General features: G+C 47.2%; 1 protein-coding gene across 1 annotated transcript in view; it reads right to left on the bottom strand.

Moving 5' to 3' along the window:
• The window catches only part of PTGFRN (prostaglandin F2 receptor inhibitor), a 48708-nt gene that overhangs the window by 4657 nt on the left and 21428 nt on the right, over positions 1–22623 (bottom strand). Inside the window, exons 6-8 of the mRNA XM_026040623.1 lie at positions 17920–18339; positions 7979–8086; positions 54–359 (exon numbers count right to left, since the gene is read on the bottom strand). Of these exons, the coding sequence (XP_025896408.1) occupies positions 54–359; positions 7979–8086; positions 17920–18339 (834 nt within the window). The remainder of the gene's footprint in view (positions 1–53; positions 360–7978; positions 8087–17919; positions 18340–22623) is intronic.

The following is a 22623-nucleotide window of genomic DNA, read 5'->3' as shown; positions in this document are numbered from 1 at the left end:
AAAGGCATGACGACGGCTTACAGTCCCCTCACACCCACAGTGCAATTTCTTACCATCCATTTTCACGGATAAAAAGATGGGCTTGGCTTTGATGTCGGGCTCCCGCTGCCACACACCAGTGGCAGACCTCACCCACGGGGTCACTACGCAGTAGTGGTTCCCAAAGTCGTGGTCCTCGCAGCTGTACACACGGAGCCGAAATTCCAGTGGGCTGATTCTCTCCAGGCTGAGATCACTGCTCCCGTTTCTCCTGCTCTGTGTCATGATCCCTCTGCGGTCCAGGGAGGCCAGCAAGACGGGCTCTCTGTCCAGTGCGAAGGAGCGCACCGCAAACCAGGAGACATCAAAGGACATATCATCTGCGTTTGGAAACAGAGCAGAATTGGGACAGACAGGTGAGCTCCAAGGGTATTCAGAGTGCCACTTCATCAGTAGAAGGGTGAATCTGCAAGCAGCACGAACAGCAGGGTGACTGTTTCTGTCTCAACCTCTGTCCTTCAAACACCAGCTTTCCGGCACAGGCAGGGTTAATGGCAGAATCAGAAACAATCTTAAGAGCACAAGAATGTCTGAAATGCTACGACATGAACAATCATTAGCACTGAAAACTTGAGGAACTAGGATTGATATGCACAGAAAGGACTCTGAATGTTCATTAACTGTTGGGAAGAGATGTTGGCATTCCCCAGACCTTCCAACGTGTACAGGCAGTGTGAACGCTGTTTGTGTGAAAATGGTATGGAAGGTAGAAAGGACACGGACTTCAGGAGCTACCAGGAGAACTGCAGAGAATGTTACTGGTTAGATTGGGAAAGTGGTCCTAGAAATAGAAGAATGACCGAAGGGAAGTGCAGTCAGCTTGTGAGCGAGTTTGGAGCTAAGAGCGAAGAGAAAAGATGGTCAAGGGCTGGTGGGACAGTGGAAGACAAGTGCCCTGARCATGTCTGTAGTGGGAGCATAAAAGCACTGAATTGCAAGTGACAGAAAGAATATAGTTGCACAGAAAGGGTGACTGACTAGAGGGATGCCAGAGGAGACTGCCTGCTCTCTTGCCTACCATCTTAAAATTTATATTTCAGATGTAAGCTTTCACTAAGCAGGCCTCATGTCATGAGAGGCACTCTAACTGATGCTGAAGCTATGGTGACAAGGGGTTGGAAGTGCTACAYACTCACAAGCAAGGAGTGATCTGCAATCACCGTGTTCTTGCAGGAGCTACAAAGCCTCAAAGTCAGAAAGCCTCTTTCCTAAAGGTGCCTCATACTCATGTTTAGTCTGCCCAAACAAGGGCAGAGATTCTTCACGAAGCATCTAAGAACCACCAACAAAACCACAAAGCGTCCAGGATCAAAGCCTGACCACGACGCTTCTTCATGCGTCTTCCACAACTCATGTTTACTGTCACGCATCATCAGTCAGTCCTGCCTGTACAAGTTTTACTATCTGAGGAGATAATCTACAAAAGCCTTCGCAGCGTCTGCCCCCTCTAACATCAGCTGACAGGTAGTCAGAGTCCATCAGCAGCACAGCCAGCTCTTCTTAGCCATGCGAGATTCTATTGATCCCATTAGCCGAGCTCAGTCTTAACCCTCTTGGGCTGCTGTAGCTGAACATACACTTTTAAAAATCACTGCAATCTCTGCAGGACGTTAAGAGTATTTTGGTGGAAAAACAGAGGGGATACCAACTAGATAGAAAGTACCGGAAAGGACAGAATTTTAAGATAAATAAGATTCAAACGCTGCCTGTTTTCTAGACCCCTGTGAAGGGGAATCCAGCTGACAGCAATAAGGAGACACTATCACAATCAGGATGCATAGAACTTAAGGCCTAAATGAACCCTTCTCTTCTGGACACAGTTACCGAAATGAAGGTAAGTGGGAAAGATGCATCATGCCCTTTCTGCTCAGCACTTAGTGATTACAGTAGGTTATTCTAGYCACACCACTCTACATATTCTCACATATGGGGAGACCATCCATGAATGTCACGAGTCCAGAAACATCTACCAGAGTCTTAAGCTGAGTATGATGCCTCCAGATAGGAGAGAGGAGTTGGATGCATACATGTTCACCAACAGCTCTTCATCCCTGGCAAACTGACAGCCTGATAGGCCCAAACTGGAAACAGAGGTTTCTATCTGTGTGCACATTTTTGCTGCATCTAGAATGGGCTCACAGGACTTAACCTGTTCACAACTGGAACAGTTGCCTGTAAATTCAGGGGCATATCAAACCTCCACTGCTAACTCTGAGATCTGTAAGAAATGCAGTATTCTACAGAAATACAGTAACTTCAAACTTAAAACTGATCTTTGATCTAATTGAGTTTGCTCTTCTCCTCCAGATTTGATCTTCTGGCTAATGAAAATAAACAAGGCCCTAGACCTGCTGCTGTACTCAGATGCTTTACAAATTAAAGTGAAAATGATTTTTAAGCCTCTCTCAGGCAAACTGACACCTCAGAACCTTAAGGGAACCTTAAGAAGTCTTGTAAAGCAACGTAGGGACATCCTGAGCTCCTCTACTTCAGGTGCAATAGCATCAGCTAGCCAGGCACTACATTGTCCCTCAGTGCAGACCAAAAGCACCYTCCATCTGCGTAACAACTAGCTTTCCTGGAAGTTCCTCTGTGCAGGAAATGAGCAGCAAAGAAGTACTATCGGTCAGGTGCGCTGTTTCCACACACACATCTTTGAAAGGGCTGAAATGAGGGATGAGGAAGCAGATGGCAGCTCTCTGTTGCTACCAGAGATGCTGGCTGGCCAGGCTGCCTTGGGACCCCAGCCAGCTTGCTGCCCTGCTCGCCACGGCCAGCTGCTCTGGGTGATGACACAGAGCCTCAGGAGGAGGCCGGGCATGTTTGGCAGCGCTACAGCCGGAAGAGACTTCCCCATCCTATCTAGAGGTCAGCACAGGACATGGACCAGCTGCCCTCACAACCACACTTTTATCTATCACACTGCAAATACTACRGTCAGTCACTTGGTGTAACACTCTGATGCTCCACAGCCACAGAAGCAAAGCTAGTAAAAGATGATCACACACAGCTGAAGATAATGGAATAAACCCCTGACTGCTGCCTTGCAAAGTCATCCGACCCTCTGTGGGAAACAGGGCCTCGACTGGAGACAGCTCCATTTCTACATGGGGCTCTTGGGGCCGAATGCAGCCCAAGCAGCATTGTCCACGCAGGAGCTGTGGCCATGACTGATTCCTCCCCAAGCCCGTCACAGCCACCAGCTCTCGGGGCTTCCAGGAACTGCAGGGGTACAGGGGTGCTTTGCAGGCCAAGCTCAGCTGCAGTGGACACGCTGCTCTATGTGCCATAAAGGTTGCGACAACTGCATTTCAATAAATAAATAAATGCTCCAGACTTCAGATTCCCAAAGAAATTGTTGTCTTTGAAGAATTCCTTCTTTTCCCTCTTAAATGATTCATTTGAGGTTCCCTTCCCTTCACGAAGGGAAATGAGTGCAGACGCTTGCTGTTATTCTGAAATTGCCGAATTTATCTTCTATAATTACAACATGGGACAACAATATTACGCCAACATGTTTTATTAGTCACTACACACAGTGTGCAATTAGTGACTCACTACAGACACACAGAGCTGGAGGCAGGATTTGGCTGCGAGTATTCCCTGTCACTGAGAGGTAGCGTCATGTAGCAAAGTGATCTGATTCATTTCTATGTATCACACAATTTTCTATACTGTAAGGACACAGGGAAATTTAGCAGCACCAGCGATGAACGTGCCTAGCAGCTCCCAGTGCTGATAAATACATGGCACTCCTGACATGAAAATCAGGTCACACACTAGCTCTCAAAGGCACCTGCCATCATCTCCCCACACACAGCGTATCAGTAGACAAGTCACACTCTCCATTTTTGTTCACAATGAAAAACAATCCCAGCAACAACAACAAACGATCCCCACGATACACCCTTAGCACTGCAAAGGTGTCTTTCACCCCTCGCCACTCCACTGCAGTACAGGGCAACCGGGCAAGCACTGAAGGAGCCCCGCGCTAGGGAGACGCGCGACAGCCCCAAGCGAACTCCATGGCGCTGCCAAGGACAGCAGTGCCCCACGTCAAGCAACTCAGTTGCTCCCTAAAGGAGCACAGGGCTCTGKAACTCGGCCCTGCAGTGGCTCTGCGGGCAGCGCAGTCGCAGTGCTGCACTGCTGGCCCTCCTCAGCCAGTGGGGATCATCAACATGTAAGGCACATCTTCATGCACACTTCGATTTGACACACAGGCCTAAGCTGTCTGGGATTTAGCTGCTTCCCTGGCCAATCAGTCCTCAAAAGAGGGAATCCTCTTTCTAGACCAGCTCTTAGGAACCATGCACTTCCACTCCTTAGAATGGAGCTTTCTGCATCTAGTTTCAGTGCTGAATCACAATTTTGAGACCCTTTTTGTTTACTACATTTAAATGAGGTTGAATAGGGCTTCCTAGAGAGCTGACCGAACCACTTCAAGCCATACAAGTGGTAAGCAAAACAAACTGGTTTTGTTAAACTCTCCAGAGTGCCCACTAGGTCTGTCTGAAACAGATGAAGGGGGAAAAAAAAATCTCTTTTCAAGCAGAAAAAGTAATACTCTTAAATCCCTAAGCACATAGTCCAAGCAGAGGTCATCTGGTGGGAAGTCCAGAAAGATCATTTGTGAAACTGTGTATTCAACAAAAATACCAGAAGCAGGGTTATATCTTTGGGCACAGGAGTAACCCTATTCCCGCACCCCACACCAACTCACACCCCAACCTGAGCTGTCAAGCCAGAGGAGCACTCGCTGCCATCCACAGACCTCAGTCACACACACTCTGCTCCAGCAGGATCTCAGAGCAGCAGAGGAAATTAAAGTGTGCAGAGTCCCACAAAACTCTTTTCCATTCTTCTGAAGATTTTCCACAGGCCGGGTGCACCACAGCGCTGCGAGCTGCCCCTGCTAGAATTAACACTTCTAGGGAGAGAGTCATCTAMTCAGAACAAAGATGACAATGACCAAAGCTCATTGATCATTTAGTTCTTCCTCAGCTCCTTGGGAGCACTGTTTTCCTGATTATGTGCTCAAAGAGGGAAAAGGGAGGGCAGCAGACAGCTCCTCCTCTTACTACATGAAGCATACACGCTCACCAGGCCACACATTTGCAGAGCTGACCAAGCATTTTCAGACTGTTCAGGACATGCCCTTTAGCAAGAGATCCCATTAAATTCATTGATCCTCCTTTGCTCACACGAGGGCCCAAAACGCACCAGGGCAGCAGCTCTGACACCAGAAGAGCAAGCCCTGAACTTAGGCCCTTTGGAAGCAGTGGTGCACCACAGGTTACACTGTTCAAATGCACTTGCTCGCCTCTTCTCCCACATCAGGTCTCCAAACAGAAAGGGCAGGTAGTGCTGTGATCTGATTCCTCTAGGAGAGCACTGGAACAGGCTGCGCAGAGAGGTTGTGGAGTCTCCTTTGGAGATCTTTAAAACCTGCTGGGACGCAGCCCTGTGCCACGTGCTCTAGGTGACCCTGTGTGAGCAGGGGGGTTGGACTAGGTGATCTCTGAGGTCTCTTCCAACCTTMAGCATTCTGTGATTCTATGATTCCATGCCAGCAACTGCAACTCCTGAAGAGCTGGTTCAGGCTTCCTCCAAACCTGTGCCTCACAGGGATGAGGCCATAATATTATTTTTCAGTGCACCTAATGCTCAGCCCTGCATTTCAAGCGAGCGCTCCATCGCAGTCGGGAAATTGCGATGCGAACTCCATGCTGGGGAGATCAGAGATGCGGCGTGTGGAGAAGAGTTACTGCTGAGTAATGACACCTGCCTGTTACCATATGAGCCCTTCAGACCCTTCTTCACCTAACCCGCTCTGCTTTCCCACTCCCTAGTTCCACTTCCCCCTCTCAAAGGCAACAAGGCAGGAACACAAGGGAAATCCACTCATGCTGTAGCTGTTGGGATCCCAGCTGCTCCCTGCAGCTTTTCTGCCAGTCTCATCCAGAGAGCCAGCTAGACTGGAAAGCTGCCAGTTTCTCAGGCACGTCTGAAAGGTCCACATGTATTTTCTCCACAAGAACATATAGACTATGGCTGGTAGATCCCYAAATTCCTCTCATTCATCAGCTCAAAGCTCAGAGCATGAACTCTGATGTTCCTCAACACCTTCTTCAATGCCACACTTCTTTACTCCGTGCTGTGCATATCCACCGCATGCATCTACTCTGTCCCATTACAGAGAAAAAGAAAGAAGAAAAGGTGCAGAGAGCTGCCACCTTCATGATGATGTTACACAGCTACAGAACAGGTTATAGTGCTGACATTTAAAACTCTGCCCTGGCTGCTCAGCAATCTCTGGTAACTGCAACAATTCCAAACTCCAGACAGAGTCTATCGCTTTAATAGACATCTATGCCCTCTACTAAGGTTGCCGAGTTTAGGCTTAACAGTGTAGATCAGTAGATCCCTGGAGAGGCCACCTTTTTGCCTAAATCCGTTCAATTATCCTTATCTTGTCAGAGTTCCTCCCAGTCTCACGCTAGCAAGCACAGGCTCAGCACCAAGCAGCAGATAGGTGACCCCACCGTAAGCCAGTAGCTTCTTCCCCAGTTTCAAGTGGATGAAGGATGCTGAGGCCTCTCTGACAAGACAACCCCAAGCTTATTTTAGCTGTTAACCACCAGCAGAAGCAGCAGCTGCTCCCAGGCAGCAAGTTGTGCTTTGTGAAGGAAGCCAGCTGCTCTGGGTACTGCTTGGCAATAATATGTGTAAGAGCTGGGGAGCACTCCAGCTTGGAAGAGGCTCCTGCCGAGCACAGTAAGGGACAGGCTGAGGCAAACATACACAGSCACATCCCTGCAGGCTGGGTGCCATACAGAGAGGCTCTCAATCTTCTGGCTGCCATAAAGTTACTCRTTCCCCCTCCCTACCACCCCCTCCAAAGCATTTCACTTCTAGCATTTTTTTCATGAGTCTGGAACTTCCTACACTTGATAATTCATCTCATCAGCACAGCGGCTACACTAAATGCAGTATTTCTTGCACAGCATCATTTTGCAGAATTCTAAGCAAGCTTTACATGAATCATATCTCTGCTTATATGCTTATATATTTATATTTAGATAAGCATTTAAACATATATTTTTGCATTTTTAAATACATTTTTATATTCATATGGAGAGAAGAGGAAGAGAGGAGGAAAGACTAAACTCACACCAAACCCATTTTTTTATTACATTGTTACAGCAACCAGAGGTATTCTGACATCATTCCTGATGAAAAGCAGCTCAGGAAACTTTTGGTAAGCAGCTAAGTTTTGAGCTATTTTCTGAACTTTTCAGCCYTTCATGAAAGTTTGCCATTAAAGTCTTCATTGCCCTTTTCATAGCAATTACCTAGCACATTTATTCCTTCTTTTTCATGCAAAAGAGATGCTCACCTCTGAAGGCATCAGCAAGGAATACTAATTTTCAGTATTTAAGCTACAGTAGGCAATTTCTGTGATTTTTAGATTTACATTACATTCCTATCCACTCTGAAGTTTTCTATTTAAAATCCACTCTGACACGTTAATCTCACTGGCCAGTTGATTTAAGACTTCGTCATAAATGACAGTGTTTTCTCCTAACAGGTTTGCCCTTCTMATTAAGGATGATGGGAAGAACTGTCACAGCCCCTCTAGTGGTTATAGAGCAGAGACTAGCAGCTAGCAGGGGTCAGTTGGTACAGACAGCACAAGTGGATTTAGCAGTAAGAACACCTCTCATCTCCCCAACATAATGTACAAGGAAAATTTTGTTCTACGTGGAGCTGTGTAAAGCATACACACTTCTCCTGGATTTAGGAGAGTCTTGCTAGCTTGGCAAGATTTCCATGCTGGTCCACAATCCCCCAGCCTCATTCAAGAAATAGAAGGTTCTAGATGCCAGTGTTGTTGAGGCAAATGAGTTGCAACAATACACAGTTTTTGTGGAAATACCTGGCTCGAGTGCCATTCCTTCTGTTGTGATGATACAGAGCAAATCTGCCAGCTCGCCCTGGTAAATCATCTGGTTGTCGGAATGCACTGACACGTTAAACACAGGACCTAAAAAAGAATAACCACAGTTATGAACAATAGGCTTTTATTCAATATTCAAAAGCTTTTTCTTGTGTGCTTTTAAAGTGTTCTTTCCTTGAGTGTTCTAAAGTGCTCTCCGCTTGCTTACAGAGACAGAGGTCTGAAGCAGTGCTAAGTGAACGTGTAATAGATTTGACAAAACAATGATCCATTTTTAGCCACTAACTTTACTTGTCCTGTACTAGGATGAAATATCCAAACTGTGAGACCTGCAGTTCTGCCTGATCACAGCCCATGGACAACACAGGAGCTGCTGCCCAATCTGCCTTCCACTGTCCTGCTCAAAAGGGGCATTTCTTTCRCTGGCGACTTCACCAAGAGCAAGGGAGTTCAAGTCCTCACATCTTTTTGCATGAGGTTCTCAGTAGGAATTGAGGTTAGAGCAAACCAGTCTTTATACAATACAGATGGTTCTGCTGTGGGACCGAAGCAGCAAATATAAGCAGTACATCTGCTTTTAACACTTTTCTGTTCATTTTCCTTCAGGCTTCACCACAGAGCGTTTCTCCTCTAGCAGATGTGTCATGCCTAAAGGCACAGGAACTCCTCTAACTGTRGAGTGGTGATGATATTGATGGAAACCATTAGGCCATTATGAAATGCTCACATCATAGGGATGTGAGAGTTTGACTTGAAGTACACCTGAAAAAAAAACCCCACGTGTTGACAGTAACTGTATCTTTGGTGCAAAATTAATAGAGACACGGTTTCTCAAATATGTTGCTACTACTCTTCACTTCAAAGGCAGAAGCTGAAGAACAATCCAAATACCCTTTGGGATTTCTTTACTTAATAGAGCAAGAGAGATGAGGGGAAAAGCTGTTGTGAATAGTTTCCTCCAGGACAGCTTCAGAGGAAGGAGACCAGGGAACCTAAGAAGGAACCAAGGGGGCTCAGGTTGAAAACTGGCCCTTTCCCTTCCCTGGCGCCTTTAACGGCTGCCAATGCTGGGCTCAGTTAGCTCCACAACAGCAGCAGCACCAAGAATAGGAGGGTCATTTAGGGCTGGAGAGAAAAAAGCAGTTGGAAGAGTCGACATTCCCCGCTTCTTCAGGCTATTTTAGTAGAGAAACTGTAATCTTCAAATCTACTAGAGATCCGTGGCAAACACCACTTCTGACAAAGAAAGTTTATGCAAACCATCCAAGCAGCCCACTGTCCCCTGCCCTCCCAGCAGGCTTCTGTGGGGCGCTCTGTTCATAGCTCATCATACCGCACTCTGTCACAGCACTCCCAAACTGAGGCTCTGGAAAGAAATATGGAGATGCCACGAAGCCAGAGCTGTCCTTTTTGCTGAAACTATTCTAGCCCACAATGGCCCGCCTGGTTTTGGTCAGCAGTGATTATACAGCACACTAACAACTAAAATCCAATTACATTGCAATAATTACTCTGTAGCTTCTTAAATTCCCCCCACAGTTTCCAATGGGCACAATGTACTGCTCTTTATTATAAACTGTAAATCCTTTACAGTCCTGCTCTCCGCCCCAGAAAAAGCAGCACTTCTCACATCTTGGCAGTTAGTACACACTCATCCCTGGAGGTTTTGCAACCATTCTCTCACTATAGCCCTGCAAGCAACGGGGAAATAGTGACAACAGGGGCACGTGAGGTTATATGTAGGCCAATGGCTGAAACTCCTATGTGCTTTTTCTAGCATGTATTTAAGGAAATAAAAGTCCCAAACACTTTGATGGATAGTGGTTAAGGCAGTGACTTCATGAGCAGGTCCTAACTTAGGTTTAGTGTTCCGGGATCCTTTCTGGAAAAATGGAAACAGATAGGAAGGTCCCTGCTTCCTCAGCCTCTGTCCAGGCTCTTTCTACAGAAACTTTGTTTCCTGATATGTACCCCATTTTTATATATAGACCCCCCATAACTAAGGCTCTATATTTTCCTTGCAGTTACTATCTCCTTCAGAAGAAACAAAATCTTCCCCATGGTCCTTTTCCAGAGCTGTGAGGCCGGGGATTCTGCAGCCATAGAAAGGCAGAAAGGACCAAMGCTCTGTGGCTGACTGAAACCTGACAAGTCTGGAGCTGTGCTTGTTCAAGTGACAGAAACAAAGTGACCATCAGACCTTCCCTGGGGGCTCTGCCGCTCGTACCCCTGCTGCAGTGACCAGACACAGATGGGCACGGCCGCAACCCTGGTCCGTCCTGGCGGTCGGTGCCCAGGCGGGAGCTGCGGCGCACGGCGTGGGGAAGGCGGGACGCGCTGCGCTGCCCCCGGCCTGCAGCAGCAGAGCTGGGCCCTGCTCCTGTGCGCGGCGCAGCAGCGAGGCAGGCGGCAACGCCACCCCACAGGCGGCCACCCTACAGGCGGCCACGCCACCCTGCCTCTGCCCACCCAGAGCTGCCACGCAGCCTGCTCCCGGGCAGGATACACGGCGAAAATGGGCACACACAAACAGCACTTCTTAGGTCTTTTATTTCAGGATCACAATTCCAGACCTCCACTGCATTCAGTAGACCCTGGCTTCCAACTCATGATCAGCAAACCCCTAATGCAGACTGGAGCTTGAGCATCCCGTGCAGAGTGTTACAAGCACAGAAGCTAAGCTGCTGGGTCCCTCAGCCAGGGAAGGCCACGTTATGGTCACACATCCACAAGCCTGGGTTACCAAACGCACCCCTCGGCTCTCTCCCACGCAAGGGGTCAAGGTTTCCTGGCTGTAAACAGGCTGCTGGGCAGCAGCTGCCCTGCCCTTTCATGATCATGCTGCCCCTCATAAGCCACAGCTTTTGTGGCTTTGCTTACGTCCCTACCAGGGGACAATATTTCCTACAAATTAATATATCCGGTACCTCCRGGGAAGAAATCCCTGTGTCAGAAGGGCTGGATTTCAACAGAAAACACAGCGACATGTCAGCAGGGCTCGTGCTCTTCCCTCGCTGCAGCTGCACCAAACCAGTTTCTTCCCCGCCACTGGAGGCTGGCAGCTCGCTAGGAGAAGCATCTTCCCTCTGTGTCCATGGGCCCCATGCCTGGGCCTCTGGCTGAGCTCAGACACCAAAGGAGGGAACAAGGCATCGTCACTGATGCTCTTCCCCACCACGGAATTTGACAGCAGAGGAGACCGTTTGCAGCCTGGAAAGGCATTTGCCCCGAGCTGGACTGGGAGGACCATGTAACCTCCTACGTCTCCSACAGAAGGTACATCCAAGTCAGAGCTGTAGCCGCTACCCAGCCTGGCAAAGAGTCACAAAAGGTGGCAACCTGGCTCTATGGCTCATGAAATGTCACCTGCATGCCACCCTCCCCTATAGAAGGGTTATTATTGTTATTAATTTCCCCCCTCTTTTTTTTTTTTCCTGAAAATTAAGCAGGCCAGCAAGTGCTTTAATGCTGAATATTACTCGCCTGATTTATGTCCTCCTGGCTTAAACAACTCATCCTGACTTCAGCTGTGCCTTTCTGGCAATAGAAAGAGAAGCAGCAATGAACTGCATGCTGGTCTCAAACAAAAGCAACAGTAAATCAGTGTTCATTAGCGAAGCAAAACCACCTCCTAATCTAACTAGGCATCTACAGACTCAGAAAAAGCACCTTAGCAAAAAAGAACAGCACCAGAGCAACCACAGGATATCTTGGTGGGTCCTCAAAAGCCTTTTAAGATTCAGCTGGAGACAAATGTGCTCCCAGGTAGTCTTCTGCAAACAAACAAAACCCATAGATGCAGCCCATGGCAGCAGGGAGCCCACAACAGACACGATGACTGTCAGGGTCTCTGCACTCCACATCTAAGTGCTTGTAGCATCCCAAGGAGTGCTGAGGAGAGAGGCCAAACTCTCTCTTRGTACCACGTGAGTTTGTGCTTCATTAACCTTGAGAAAGCCCCAACCCTTTGCAGGTAACGCATGGCGAGGCTTTGYCAGGCTTGCCACTTGTGCTCAACAGCAAAAAATACGGTTATTGGCACCTACTAGTAATGCAAGAGGATAAACAAATGAATTTAGTTTCGATTGCAGGGTTGACAGATCAAGTGCGACTTGTGAGGCGCCTCAAGAGCAGAGCAGGGTTAAGCAGGAAGCTGCTCAGTAGYTCCACAGCTTCAGGAGAGAAGGTAACGATTGCACCTTCAGCTAGTTCAGAAACAAAGAAAGAGCATGGGCTCACAAAACCAAACATGGGCTTACAAAACCAAGCCAGCAATCCCAGCTCTAAGAGTTAGGCAACTGCCCCCTAAACTGCTATCTGCTACAKAGGTCTTTGATTTTTTAGCACAGCCAGAGTCTCTGTTCCTTATCATACTAAGTAATCTCACAAAGAACTCTTTTCTTTTTAAATGAAGTAATAACAATTTTATATTAACGAGTGTTTGAAGTCAAGAAAGGAATTAAAATACAGCTTTCAGACCATTTATTGACTTCTGAAAGCTTGAAAAGCATTTTTATTACAAATGGAAAGCAAAGAAGCTGAGCTAGAAGTTTACTAGTACAGCCCTAGAACTGCTCAAAGGAAACAAAGTTCCAGGATCAGGACTCATTTGGTTTAGTTTCTTTTGAATGCCCCCTTCTGTGCTTGCTCCAATCATTGATTTCATGCAACTCAGAAAGAAAATCCTAAAGTGACTTAGCTAGAAGGTATACTGCAAATTCTTCCACACATAAATGAAATGGAAACCAAGCTCCACCAAACTGGGTGTATTATTTAGCGCTCAATCAGGCTGAAGAGGCTGGGGGATTGAAAGGAAGAGCTCAGGTTCACCAAGTTAATTTTCTCAGCTTAAAGAATTATGTATTGCAGAAAAAAATAAAACACCCTTAGCCCCCTATTTAAGTGAGTTCACTCCATTCCCCCTACTTTGCTCAACTGCTTCATAATCCAACCARCTTCAGTTTTCCAAACAAAGAAAGAGAAGAGAGGCAAGAATAATCAAAACACAGTTAACATCTGGATTTATAAGAGTAGAAAGAACTCCTAATGACCTAGATCCTAGGCCACCTTTTGACCTTTCCTACTTGATCTTTGCCAGCAGCGCTCTCTGCAAAAATGATGTATAAACTCCCCRAAGAGCGGAGGTATCTGTATCCTCCAGACAAGCAAAGCAGAGCAAAGAGAGAGGCCAAGTAACGAGACGGACAGAGATCCCTACGGGCAGGACCCCGGTGGGCAGCCCCTCGCTCAGCAGCGATCACTGCATGCGACGTCCCTGCTTGCAGCCAGCCAGCTCCACACGCCGCCAAGGGAAACACTGATGCAATCCACTGSCTCTCTCAAAAAATGACTCATCTCTCTCCTGGCACCACACGATCCATTCTTGAACTGAGGATCCCATGATCCGCCTCTCTCCAGATAATTCACCCGCGCTATCCCAGCCGCTGCTTGTTTCTTCACGGAGTTGCTGGTCCCTAATCACTTCTGCCCCAAATCTCCTAACAGCTGTTTGAGGAAGAAGCGCTCACAGTTTTGCCATACTGCTCTTCATTCGTTTCCACGATTAAGATTTTTGCCCTTTAAAAAAAAATCTTGCTCTTCCCCCTTCTTGTAACTGAGTCTTTCTGTGGGTCATTACAGGGCATCATTTCATTTTAATTGCAAGTTCAACATCAATACTCAGCTCATATTTCCGCAGCACTTGGTTTATCCCTGCTTCTTCCAAAGCGAGTGATAACACATTGCTGTACAATGAGCTCACAGCCGATGTAATCCAGGGTGGTAGACTTGAGATGATTCCCTTGAAGTCCCCTTTTGTTCTGCTTTGCTTCTCCAGAGCTTTTTCCCGCTGCTGAATGACCCTGGGGGAAGCCAGCCCAGAGCGCAGCCAGGCTCCACATGGTTCTCCCATAACATACTTGTGCGGAAAAGATGAAAAGCATCCTTCCCCCAGCTCCCCCCCAGGGAACAGGAAAACACCAGTGACGTCTGTGGAAAACACCAGGATTAGAGAGTGGGCAAAAACACTCACAAGGCCTCTACAATATCTCTACAGCAGCACAACGCCTCTGCAACAGCTGAGCACAAGGTAGAAGGGATAGAAAATTAGAGGATGGGTGCTAAAGAAAAATACAGAACAACCACCAAGATCACTTAAGGCAGACTTGTCAAGGCCAAAGTGTGTACCTGATGGTACAGACAACACCTGATGGTTCACAGGAGAGGAAATGGCAGAAAAGATACAATGAAATTAGGAAAATAAATAATTAAAAATAATCAAATAATCAAACACTGAGAGCTGCCCCTCTTCCTCAGCTTGCTGAGAGAGATAATAGAGCTTCTATTTTAAACTGAGCTGAATAGAAAGAAGCACCGAAAAATACTACCTAGAGACTCTGTATGGGATGAGTTTTTCTCCTCTTCYATGAATATAAGCTTAGTTTGGCTATCATTATGGGATGCACAGCAGGCATTTATTTCATAAATTAGTCTTACAATCCATGCAATTCATAAGGACAGCCCAGAGGATGCCCAAGATCCCTTCTGGTCTTAAACTACATACATTAGAGAACAACCTGCCATTGATCGAATATACGGGAACTAACGGCCTACTGGGTTTTCCTCATGGCTTCCGGTTCACACAACTGAGTGAGCAAAATCCACTTTTCAGTTTTCAGTTCAGGAAACTTCAAATAAAAGCCTTTGCATTACAGTTTCAGATMATAAACTAACTGGAATACATACGTCTCTCTGCAGCAGCAAGCAGGGAAAGAAGAAGTCTCTGCCTGCAGCCAGCAAGTTCTGCCTCAGACGGAAAGAATCCGAGGCAGACATTTTCCACAGATGTTCATGGAAAAACATTTCAGAGCACTGCCACATTTCAAGCCTATTGTGGCAGGAAACACTGCAGTTTCATGTGTGCAGTCCCCTGCTCATACACGAGGAGCTCACGGGCCCTCACAGTTCAGGGAGATCCCATTGCCTGACACAGAGGCACAAGGAAAGGCCCTTCCCGGCTACCCAGGGAGCTGCGACCGCCAGCCCTGCTGCTTCTGAACCTTCCCCACCAGCTCCGGGGCATCCTCTCGGTGTCTCCCCACAGGCTGCCAGCTCCCTCAGCGGGTCTCCCTCACACCCTCATTCACAGTGGGGAAAGCAGGATGCCACCCTCCTTTGGGGAAGGGGTTGGCAAGCACCCCTACCACCCGCCACAAGCATGGAGCACGTTGCCTAAATGGAGCTTTTCTTGTTGCTCCACAACTTTGACAGTTACCTGTGGCTCCCCAGGCTAGTCACAGGCTACAAAAACAGTTCATCTCAGCAGACACAACCAACACCTCCACAAAAACCCCTCTACCAGCGCCTACAGCCGCTCCCCAAGAGTTCTCCTTAATTTCTACTCATCTGTTCGAGACAGGAGCAGCATAACAGGGCACAGCAGAGGAGCGGGGCTGGAGGGAAGGAAGTGCCACGCGCCCACAGACAAGCCGAATGTTTGGAGGGACGCGGAGGGGAATGTGGGAAGCCCCTTTGCCAGCATCCCTTCTAGMTGTGCTCACCAAGCCCTCCCTTCCCCCCAGGAGAGCTGCAATCTCATAGCGCTGACATATCCAAATAAGTCCCTCGAAAAAGATTCACGGGCACATTTGCCAAGATATATCCAGACAACAAGGATTTTTCAACAGCATATAAGGTTTTTTTGGGGGGTGTTGTTTTTTGTGTGGTTGGTTGGTTTTTGGTTTCTTGCTTTTTTAGGCCAAAACGAAGTTGCACTCACAATATAGGAGGGCCTTTAGAAGCAGCCCAGAGATGAATGTCCAGCACAGATACTTGAGGAACAAATGAAGGACACACAGTTCATCCATTAGCAGTGGGAAGGAAGGGATTTCCAGCCAGATTTTGCTACGTGCCAAGATTATTTCAGGAAAGAGCCCTCCAGTAAAATTTGCCTGGGGTCTCATTTCTCTCTCCATTCTTTCTCAAAGAATGAAAGGCTGAGGGGGTGTCAGGACCAGGCCCCCCGCTGTTCAGCCCTGCTACTGGAATTCATGCATTCCCAGGGCAGTGCTCCAGGCTGGCCCCCTTCCTCACTCCATGCATCAGAAATCCTATCTGGGGGAAGAGGCAGGGATTAGAGAGTGACAGTGAAAAGAAGTTGAGACTGCAACATAGACACTTTCCTTCTTTGCAGAGCTCGCACATTCCCCTCGGAAGCATGGATATTAACTGCATCTCACCAGATTGCGGGGATGGGAGTTCAAAGTGACGCAACACAACGTGTTGGGAGAAGAATCAACCACCACTTTTATGCAGAAGAGCCTTTAGGTAAGAGTGTGAAGGGGAAGGATTTGAACTGATTTCTCCTTTTCTTGGTTTTTCTTATTGTGATTGACACAGATTCCAAGATTAGCAAGGTTGAAGCTATAGCCCAGTAAATAACCTTAAAAAGACGACACAAATCCACAGCAATATTCAGCTACGACTGTGCTGTTCTGAGAAGCATACAGAATATGGGTAACTAACAGATTATTTTCASACAACTATCTATCATTGGGCCAAAAGGAAGAGCCAAGCAGAAATGATCTAAAACTGAAATAAATTGAGTTCAGTCACTGTCCTCTCTCAGGCCATCTCTGATCAGGCTGCATGTTCATCAGGGTTCATATCAAGATGTTGCTTTTCAAAACTTCTTAGAGTCTGGTGTTCTCATTCCATGCTCGGCCAGTGTCCCTTCCCCAGTGCACCTGTTACAGGCATGTTCAGTTTCTAGAAATTACCTGGTGGAGAATGAATATCGTTCTCAGCTATGACAACAAGCAGAAGTCAAGCTGCTCTAGCCTACTCTCAGCCGTATCTTCTAAAAGCCCTCCCAGTCCGATATTACATGCAGTGTAACTTAGATGAAGGGCTGTGCGGAGAGACCTATTYTAAAACTACATTTACTAATCAGAGTGGGGTAGGGAGAGAGGTCTGAGACAAAAACAAGACAAGCAGAAAGCCCCAGCATCGGAGGCATCCTTAGACTGAGAGCCAAAACTGTTCAAGTCACTAGTTTTGTTTATCATATCATATCATATCATGAGATAAGCCTCCACTCCTAAAGGCATCATGATCTTAAAACAACTCCCCAGCACTTTCAACCACCCAGGACAACAGGGGGTCAGTGTTAAAATGCACCTCTGATGATCCAAACCACCGCCGTGCCCCTTGCTCTCCCCAAGAGTACACGGGAACAGGCACATTTCCCTTGACAGATGTTGCCAGGTAGGCTACGTTGCAGCTGAGGAGGGTTTCAGTAAAGCTGGGGGAACTGGATGCCTATTTGGGTACTAAAATGCATCCCCATATGTGGAGCCTTGCAGTTCAGCCACAAAGGCCCTTTATAGTTTTGCAGTAACAGAGTACATTGCTGTGGTTGCCGTACCACTGCCTTGAACTGAGGATTTTCTGCAATTACATCAACAGGAAGGTGTGCTCAGGCAATTTAATGCTATGCTAATTAAGTTTGTTTTGGAACAGAAATCCAGTTTATATTAAAGCTCTTCCAAAGCAGTCGTTATCTAAGAGCAATCTAACGATGACGCTAGCAATGATGGCAGCAATTATTCCATATTGAAATCCAGTTCCAAGCCTGCAGGACCTTAAAAACTGCATTAGAAAAGGAAAACCCAGGGGTCATGGTTATAAGCCTTTCATTAAATGTCTTCCAAGTATTACCAAGAGGAGAGAGCACACAAGCACCAACAAAGCAGACAAGCAAAGCTCTCGTCCATCTCTGCTTGGAGCTCTCATCCATCTCACTCCTTTCCACCTCAAAGAAAGGATAGCATTTCCCAGAGACAGCAAAGCCACTGGCAGAGCATCAAGAGCTTTCTCTTTTTCTCTGGCYTAGAGATACCCCAGACAAATTTCATACCAACCTGAGGTCTGGAAGTCTATCTGGATAGGATTGGATAGGCCATTCACGGCTTCACGCCACATGCCGCCACCGCCTGGGGACCAGGCAGTCACCACACAGCGATACAGCCCAGCATCYGAAATCTGGGTCTGATACATCCTGTAGCGGAACTCGTTCTCCTGGACCTTCTCCAGAACTACGCCATCCACGCGAGTCTGATCCGTCCAGTCTTCCAGCCGCACCACTGAGTCCTGGTTCAAGGAGATGATGCGAGTGGTGCCATTGGGACTGGACTGATCTGCGAGTGGCTTCTCGGCGGTAATGAGGACAGAATAGCGTGGGGTCTTGATGTTCTTTGAAGACACTTTGCACGTCATCTCAAAGGTGTGGCCTGCCACAAAGAATGGCTTCAGTCTCACTGCCTCCACTGTCAGCGTGTAATCTGGAGAGAGAAGAAAGCAAGCAGCAAGGGAAGGGTTAATAAACGAGGGCGACTATTTCTGCAGTATCTTTCAACTCCGGAGATAATTAAAACAGAGCACTTCTGAGGGGAGATAAATTCCAGAGCATTTCTCCGAACACCTGGTGTCATCCCAGAAAGCAACTAGAGTACACACAACCACACACAACAGTCTGGACCAAGATGTAAGGATTCAACAAAAAACAATGCATTGGGCATATATTGCAACATACAGGTCATAGCATAAGCCTTCCAAAATCTCTTTTTTTTTTTTTTTATTCAGGAGTAGACCTAGTAGTGGTATGAGACTCAGCACCCCCGTTTTACACTGGATTTGGAACAGCACCAGCAGCGACAGGATATGAGGACACTGGSAGCTAGTGACAAAAGCCACCACTGGCTGAGTGTGCAGCCCTTCATGTACCTTCTTGCACTTCCCTTCAAAACCCACCTGAGCAACAATCCAGACACATTCAGCTGAACTCCCAAGATCAACTGAAAGCACATACTAGAAAAGCTGGTGGCAACATGACAAATCCCCAACCCCAGCAGCCACACACACAGCTCTCTGCTAGAAGCGTTCAGGATACCTCCTGCCTCCAGACATACTCTCTGCACTTGCTTCCCTTGCATTCTTCTAATTACAAGCCATTCAGAAACCTTAACATGTCTCCAACAGCCCATTTTGCACCAAAAATGKCAACAATACAATGCTGTTTTTCCTTCCCTTTCCATTAGCATTTTTCAAGTCTGTAGACACCTCAGTCCCAAGAATCCCTTAATTACAGGGTTTGGGAAAAAATAGACATCTAGCAGCAAAGTCTCAAGATAAAGACCACAATGAAAAATTGAGAAAAAAAATTAGAGGTGACAGAAATCAGAGCTAGATCACAGGAAAGGAGGTTGCTAGTTTTGTTTCACTGTGGCGGACACAGATCCCACACACCTAGGAAGATTTCCTTCTACCTGCACAAGTGAATGAGAGCTGTATTAGTACACACAAATTACAGCAATTTCCCAGAGTAGTAGTATAGGAAGAATGGRGCTAGTCCAACCTTCGGGGCATTGACTTTGATACAGCATATTCTCCTTTCCCTCCTCCCCAGCTCGCTCAGAAAGCATGACTGCACATTAACCAAAGAAAGTACACAGATCACATTTATGCAAGGTGAAACTTTACAGAACAAGGGAAATAAACTAGAAATAAACTCTGGTGAGATTGTAACACATCCCAAATTGAACTGAGTGTAGTAATTCTCATGCCCTCCCCATGAAAGCAACAAGAGAGTTGTCAAGATTACATTTTGCAGTGTTTTGCCTTCAAGCTGCAGTTTTCACAATGAGTAAACACAGCCCACAAGATGAGAAACTTGGTATGACAACTTTAAATCAGTACTGCATAAAGCAGACCACAGTACAAAGCTGTATAAAAAGAGCAGCAGGCTGAGGGAAAGCCGAGTTGCTCCTAGTGGTCCAGCTGAGCACAGAATTACTCAATACTTCAAACCAAACCATGCTCACACTTCCATCCCCTAAGCAAGTGGGAATGCAAGAGTTGCACGTTGAGGACTCAACTSAAGTTGCACACACAGATATTTTCAGTTCCCTCGTGTGAAGGCTCATCACAGATCTGCTTCTATTCTTCAAATCCATTTCTTCTCATTTTGTGTCCACAAGATTCTGACATTGCCCTCTCTGAAAGCTGGCAGCTCTTATGGGTCCAGCACAGATCAGTGTTCCGCACGTTTTAGGAACACAGCAGCCAGTCACACTCTTGACTCAAAAGCAGAAGCACAAGTCTGCCCCATATTGCTACCTCCTAACCTTGTGGGGGATTCTGGGCAAAACACACCTAAGTTTTCTCCCTGGCCTTCTGGTCCTTATATCAATAYATGAACACTAAGCATAAGGGCCCCCACTCAAGCTAGATCAGGCTTTGTCCTCGCAAGTCTTTGCTTGGCTTCTCATTTGAAGGCAAGAAAGAAAAACGTTGATCTTACCAATGATTTTCACTACAGACAAAGGGGTTTTGTCACTTAACAACTATTTTCACTAGAGGGAAAAATGGTTGTGGCAGCAGCAGCAATGCCATCTGAAGAGTTTGTGGAAAAGAACATCTGAAGAGCAGATCTGCAGCTGGAGAAAAGTCATGCAATTCAAAGCAGTTAGAAATTAGCATGCAAAACAGGAGGAATCCTAAACAGGAGGAGTCCTAAATGATTTTTCTGCTTGTAAAAGGATAAAATAATAAGACATCCTTAGGTTGGATGAATACCACAGAAGTCAAGAGAAGCCCATCTATAAGAACAGCTCCAAAACTGCTCTCCTTTGGTAGGAGCAGCAGAAAGATAATGAGAAGCCATCATTATTACCTAGGAAAGTATACAGGTGTCTGCACATAACGGCACACATGCAAGGAAGAGGGGGAAAAGGTTTGGTACCTAGGTGAGAAATAACAGTATTCCACCAGAAAAGGTAAATGGGAAAGAATAGCTTCTTCATGGGAATTAATAGATACTAAACACCCAATCTTTTAGCAAAAGATGGGTCAGAGAGGCCAAAGAACAGCATTTTTTTCCCTCTGAGAAGTACAGCCTGAAATTTCATTTCTGATCTTCTTAGACTGGCCAGGGAAGCACAAGTTGGGCTCTCTGTGCCTTGGACACTACCTTGCATATCTGGCCCTACACACAGCAGCAGTTTTGTGCACAAGTTCTTTAAGTAGTCTTGTTTCTTTAAGCAGCCTTGAATGCAAAGCCTGTCAGATGTAGAAGCCTTCAACCTTCACGGTCAGGAAAGGGGCAGTGGGATAGACTGGAAGCAAACAGCTCCCAAATCTTAAAACCAGTTTGGGCACTATTGCRCAGCAGACGGCTAGCAGCAGCAGAAATCCTTGCCAAACAATTCAGCGAAAGTCTGCGTAATCAGCTATGCTTTGGAGCCTGGCAGCGTTCGCTTCTGCCTTCCAGCACTGGCGTCCAAGCTGCTAAGGCCCAAGGTCACCCTTCCATTGCTCTCTGCTGCTTCCCATTTTCACCACAGCTAAACCAGCTTGCTAGGTGAGCCCACCAGCTGCAGGGCAAGGGGCCTTTAGAAACAAACATCTTTTCCCCGTATTCCACCGACTCCAGCCTGCGGATGGGCCCCACAGCCGCCCCTCGGAGCAAGGTGAGATCCCGGCAGGCTCTTCAGCAGCCCCAGGCGGCACCGGCGGCACCATCGCAGTGTTCACGGAGGCTCTTCATTCCCCATGGAGGCTCTTCTTCCCCCCAGCGCCCTGACCATGCTGAAAGCAACRCGTGTTGGGGCAATGTTAGTTTTGCCCTCAGAGAAAAATGGGGCTATGCAACACCCTGAGGTGCAATGGCAGCCCCACTCGGATCAAACAGCAAGATCTCTGAAGATGTAGCAGGCATCTTATGGGTACCCTACACTATCTGTAGGAAAACTAGCCTGATGCATGTGCGCAAAGGGCAGCTGCTCACCCCAGTGCAGTGTGCACGCCAGTGCATCACCCTCCCAGCCGCTCGGCCTCCAAGCTGAGCATGGACACACTGCATCCTCTTGCATGGAGGCTYATGACAGGCCCGCCCGCCTGCCCCTGAGGCTCTGCACACCTAGCTAAGCCACCTCCTCCTTCCCATGCCCAAGCTGGCACATGCAGGAGGCAGTTCTGTGCCGTGGGCATGGGAATTTCTTTGCTCTAGAGAAACTGCACCATGCAGCACTGTGTCTATCACACACTATAAACTATTAGGGTAAACAGGTGGAAAAGGTATCACTTGCCCTCTATTCCCAGAGTTTCTGAAAGGGGCACCCTTGCTCTTCATTAAACTTAAGACAATCTTCTGGACAAACATTGAGGATAATTAGTAACAAGAAAAACTTCTTAGTAACAAGAAAAACTTCTTTAGTAACAAGAAAAACTTCTTCAAATATATCAACAACAAAGGGAAGGTCAGGGAGAACGTGGGTCCACTAGTGAATGGGGTGGGTACCCTGGTCACGAAAAACACGGACAAAGCAGAGCTGCTGAATGCTGCCTTTGCTTCTGTGTTTGTCAGGGACAGCCCTCTGGAATCCCAGGCCCTAGGGACACACGAAGAGAGCCAGAGAGAGGAAGGCTTGTGCTGGGTAGAGGAAGAGTGGGTCAGAGAGCACCTAAGGAAACTCGACACCCACAAATCCATGGGCCCTGATGGGATGCACCCCAGAGTGTTGCGGGAACTGGCAGATGTCCTAGCCGAGCCGCTCGCCATCATCTTT

This window comes from Nothoprocta perdicaria, unplaced genomic scaffold, assembly GCF_003342845.1.
Source record: "Nothoprocta perdicaria isolate Ctin4 unplaced genomic scaffold, notPer1 scaffold_100, whole genome shotgun sequence".
NCBI lineage: Eukaryota > Metazoa > Chordata > Aves > Tinamiformes > Tinamidae > Nothoprocta > Nothoprocta perdicaria.
This window is presented reverse-complemented; position numbering and strand designations above follow the sequence as displayed.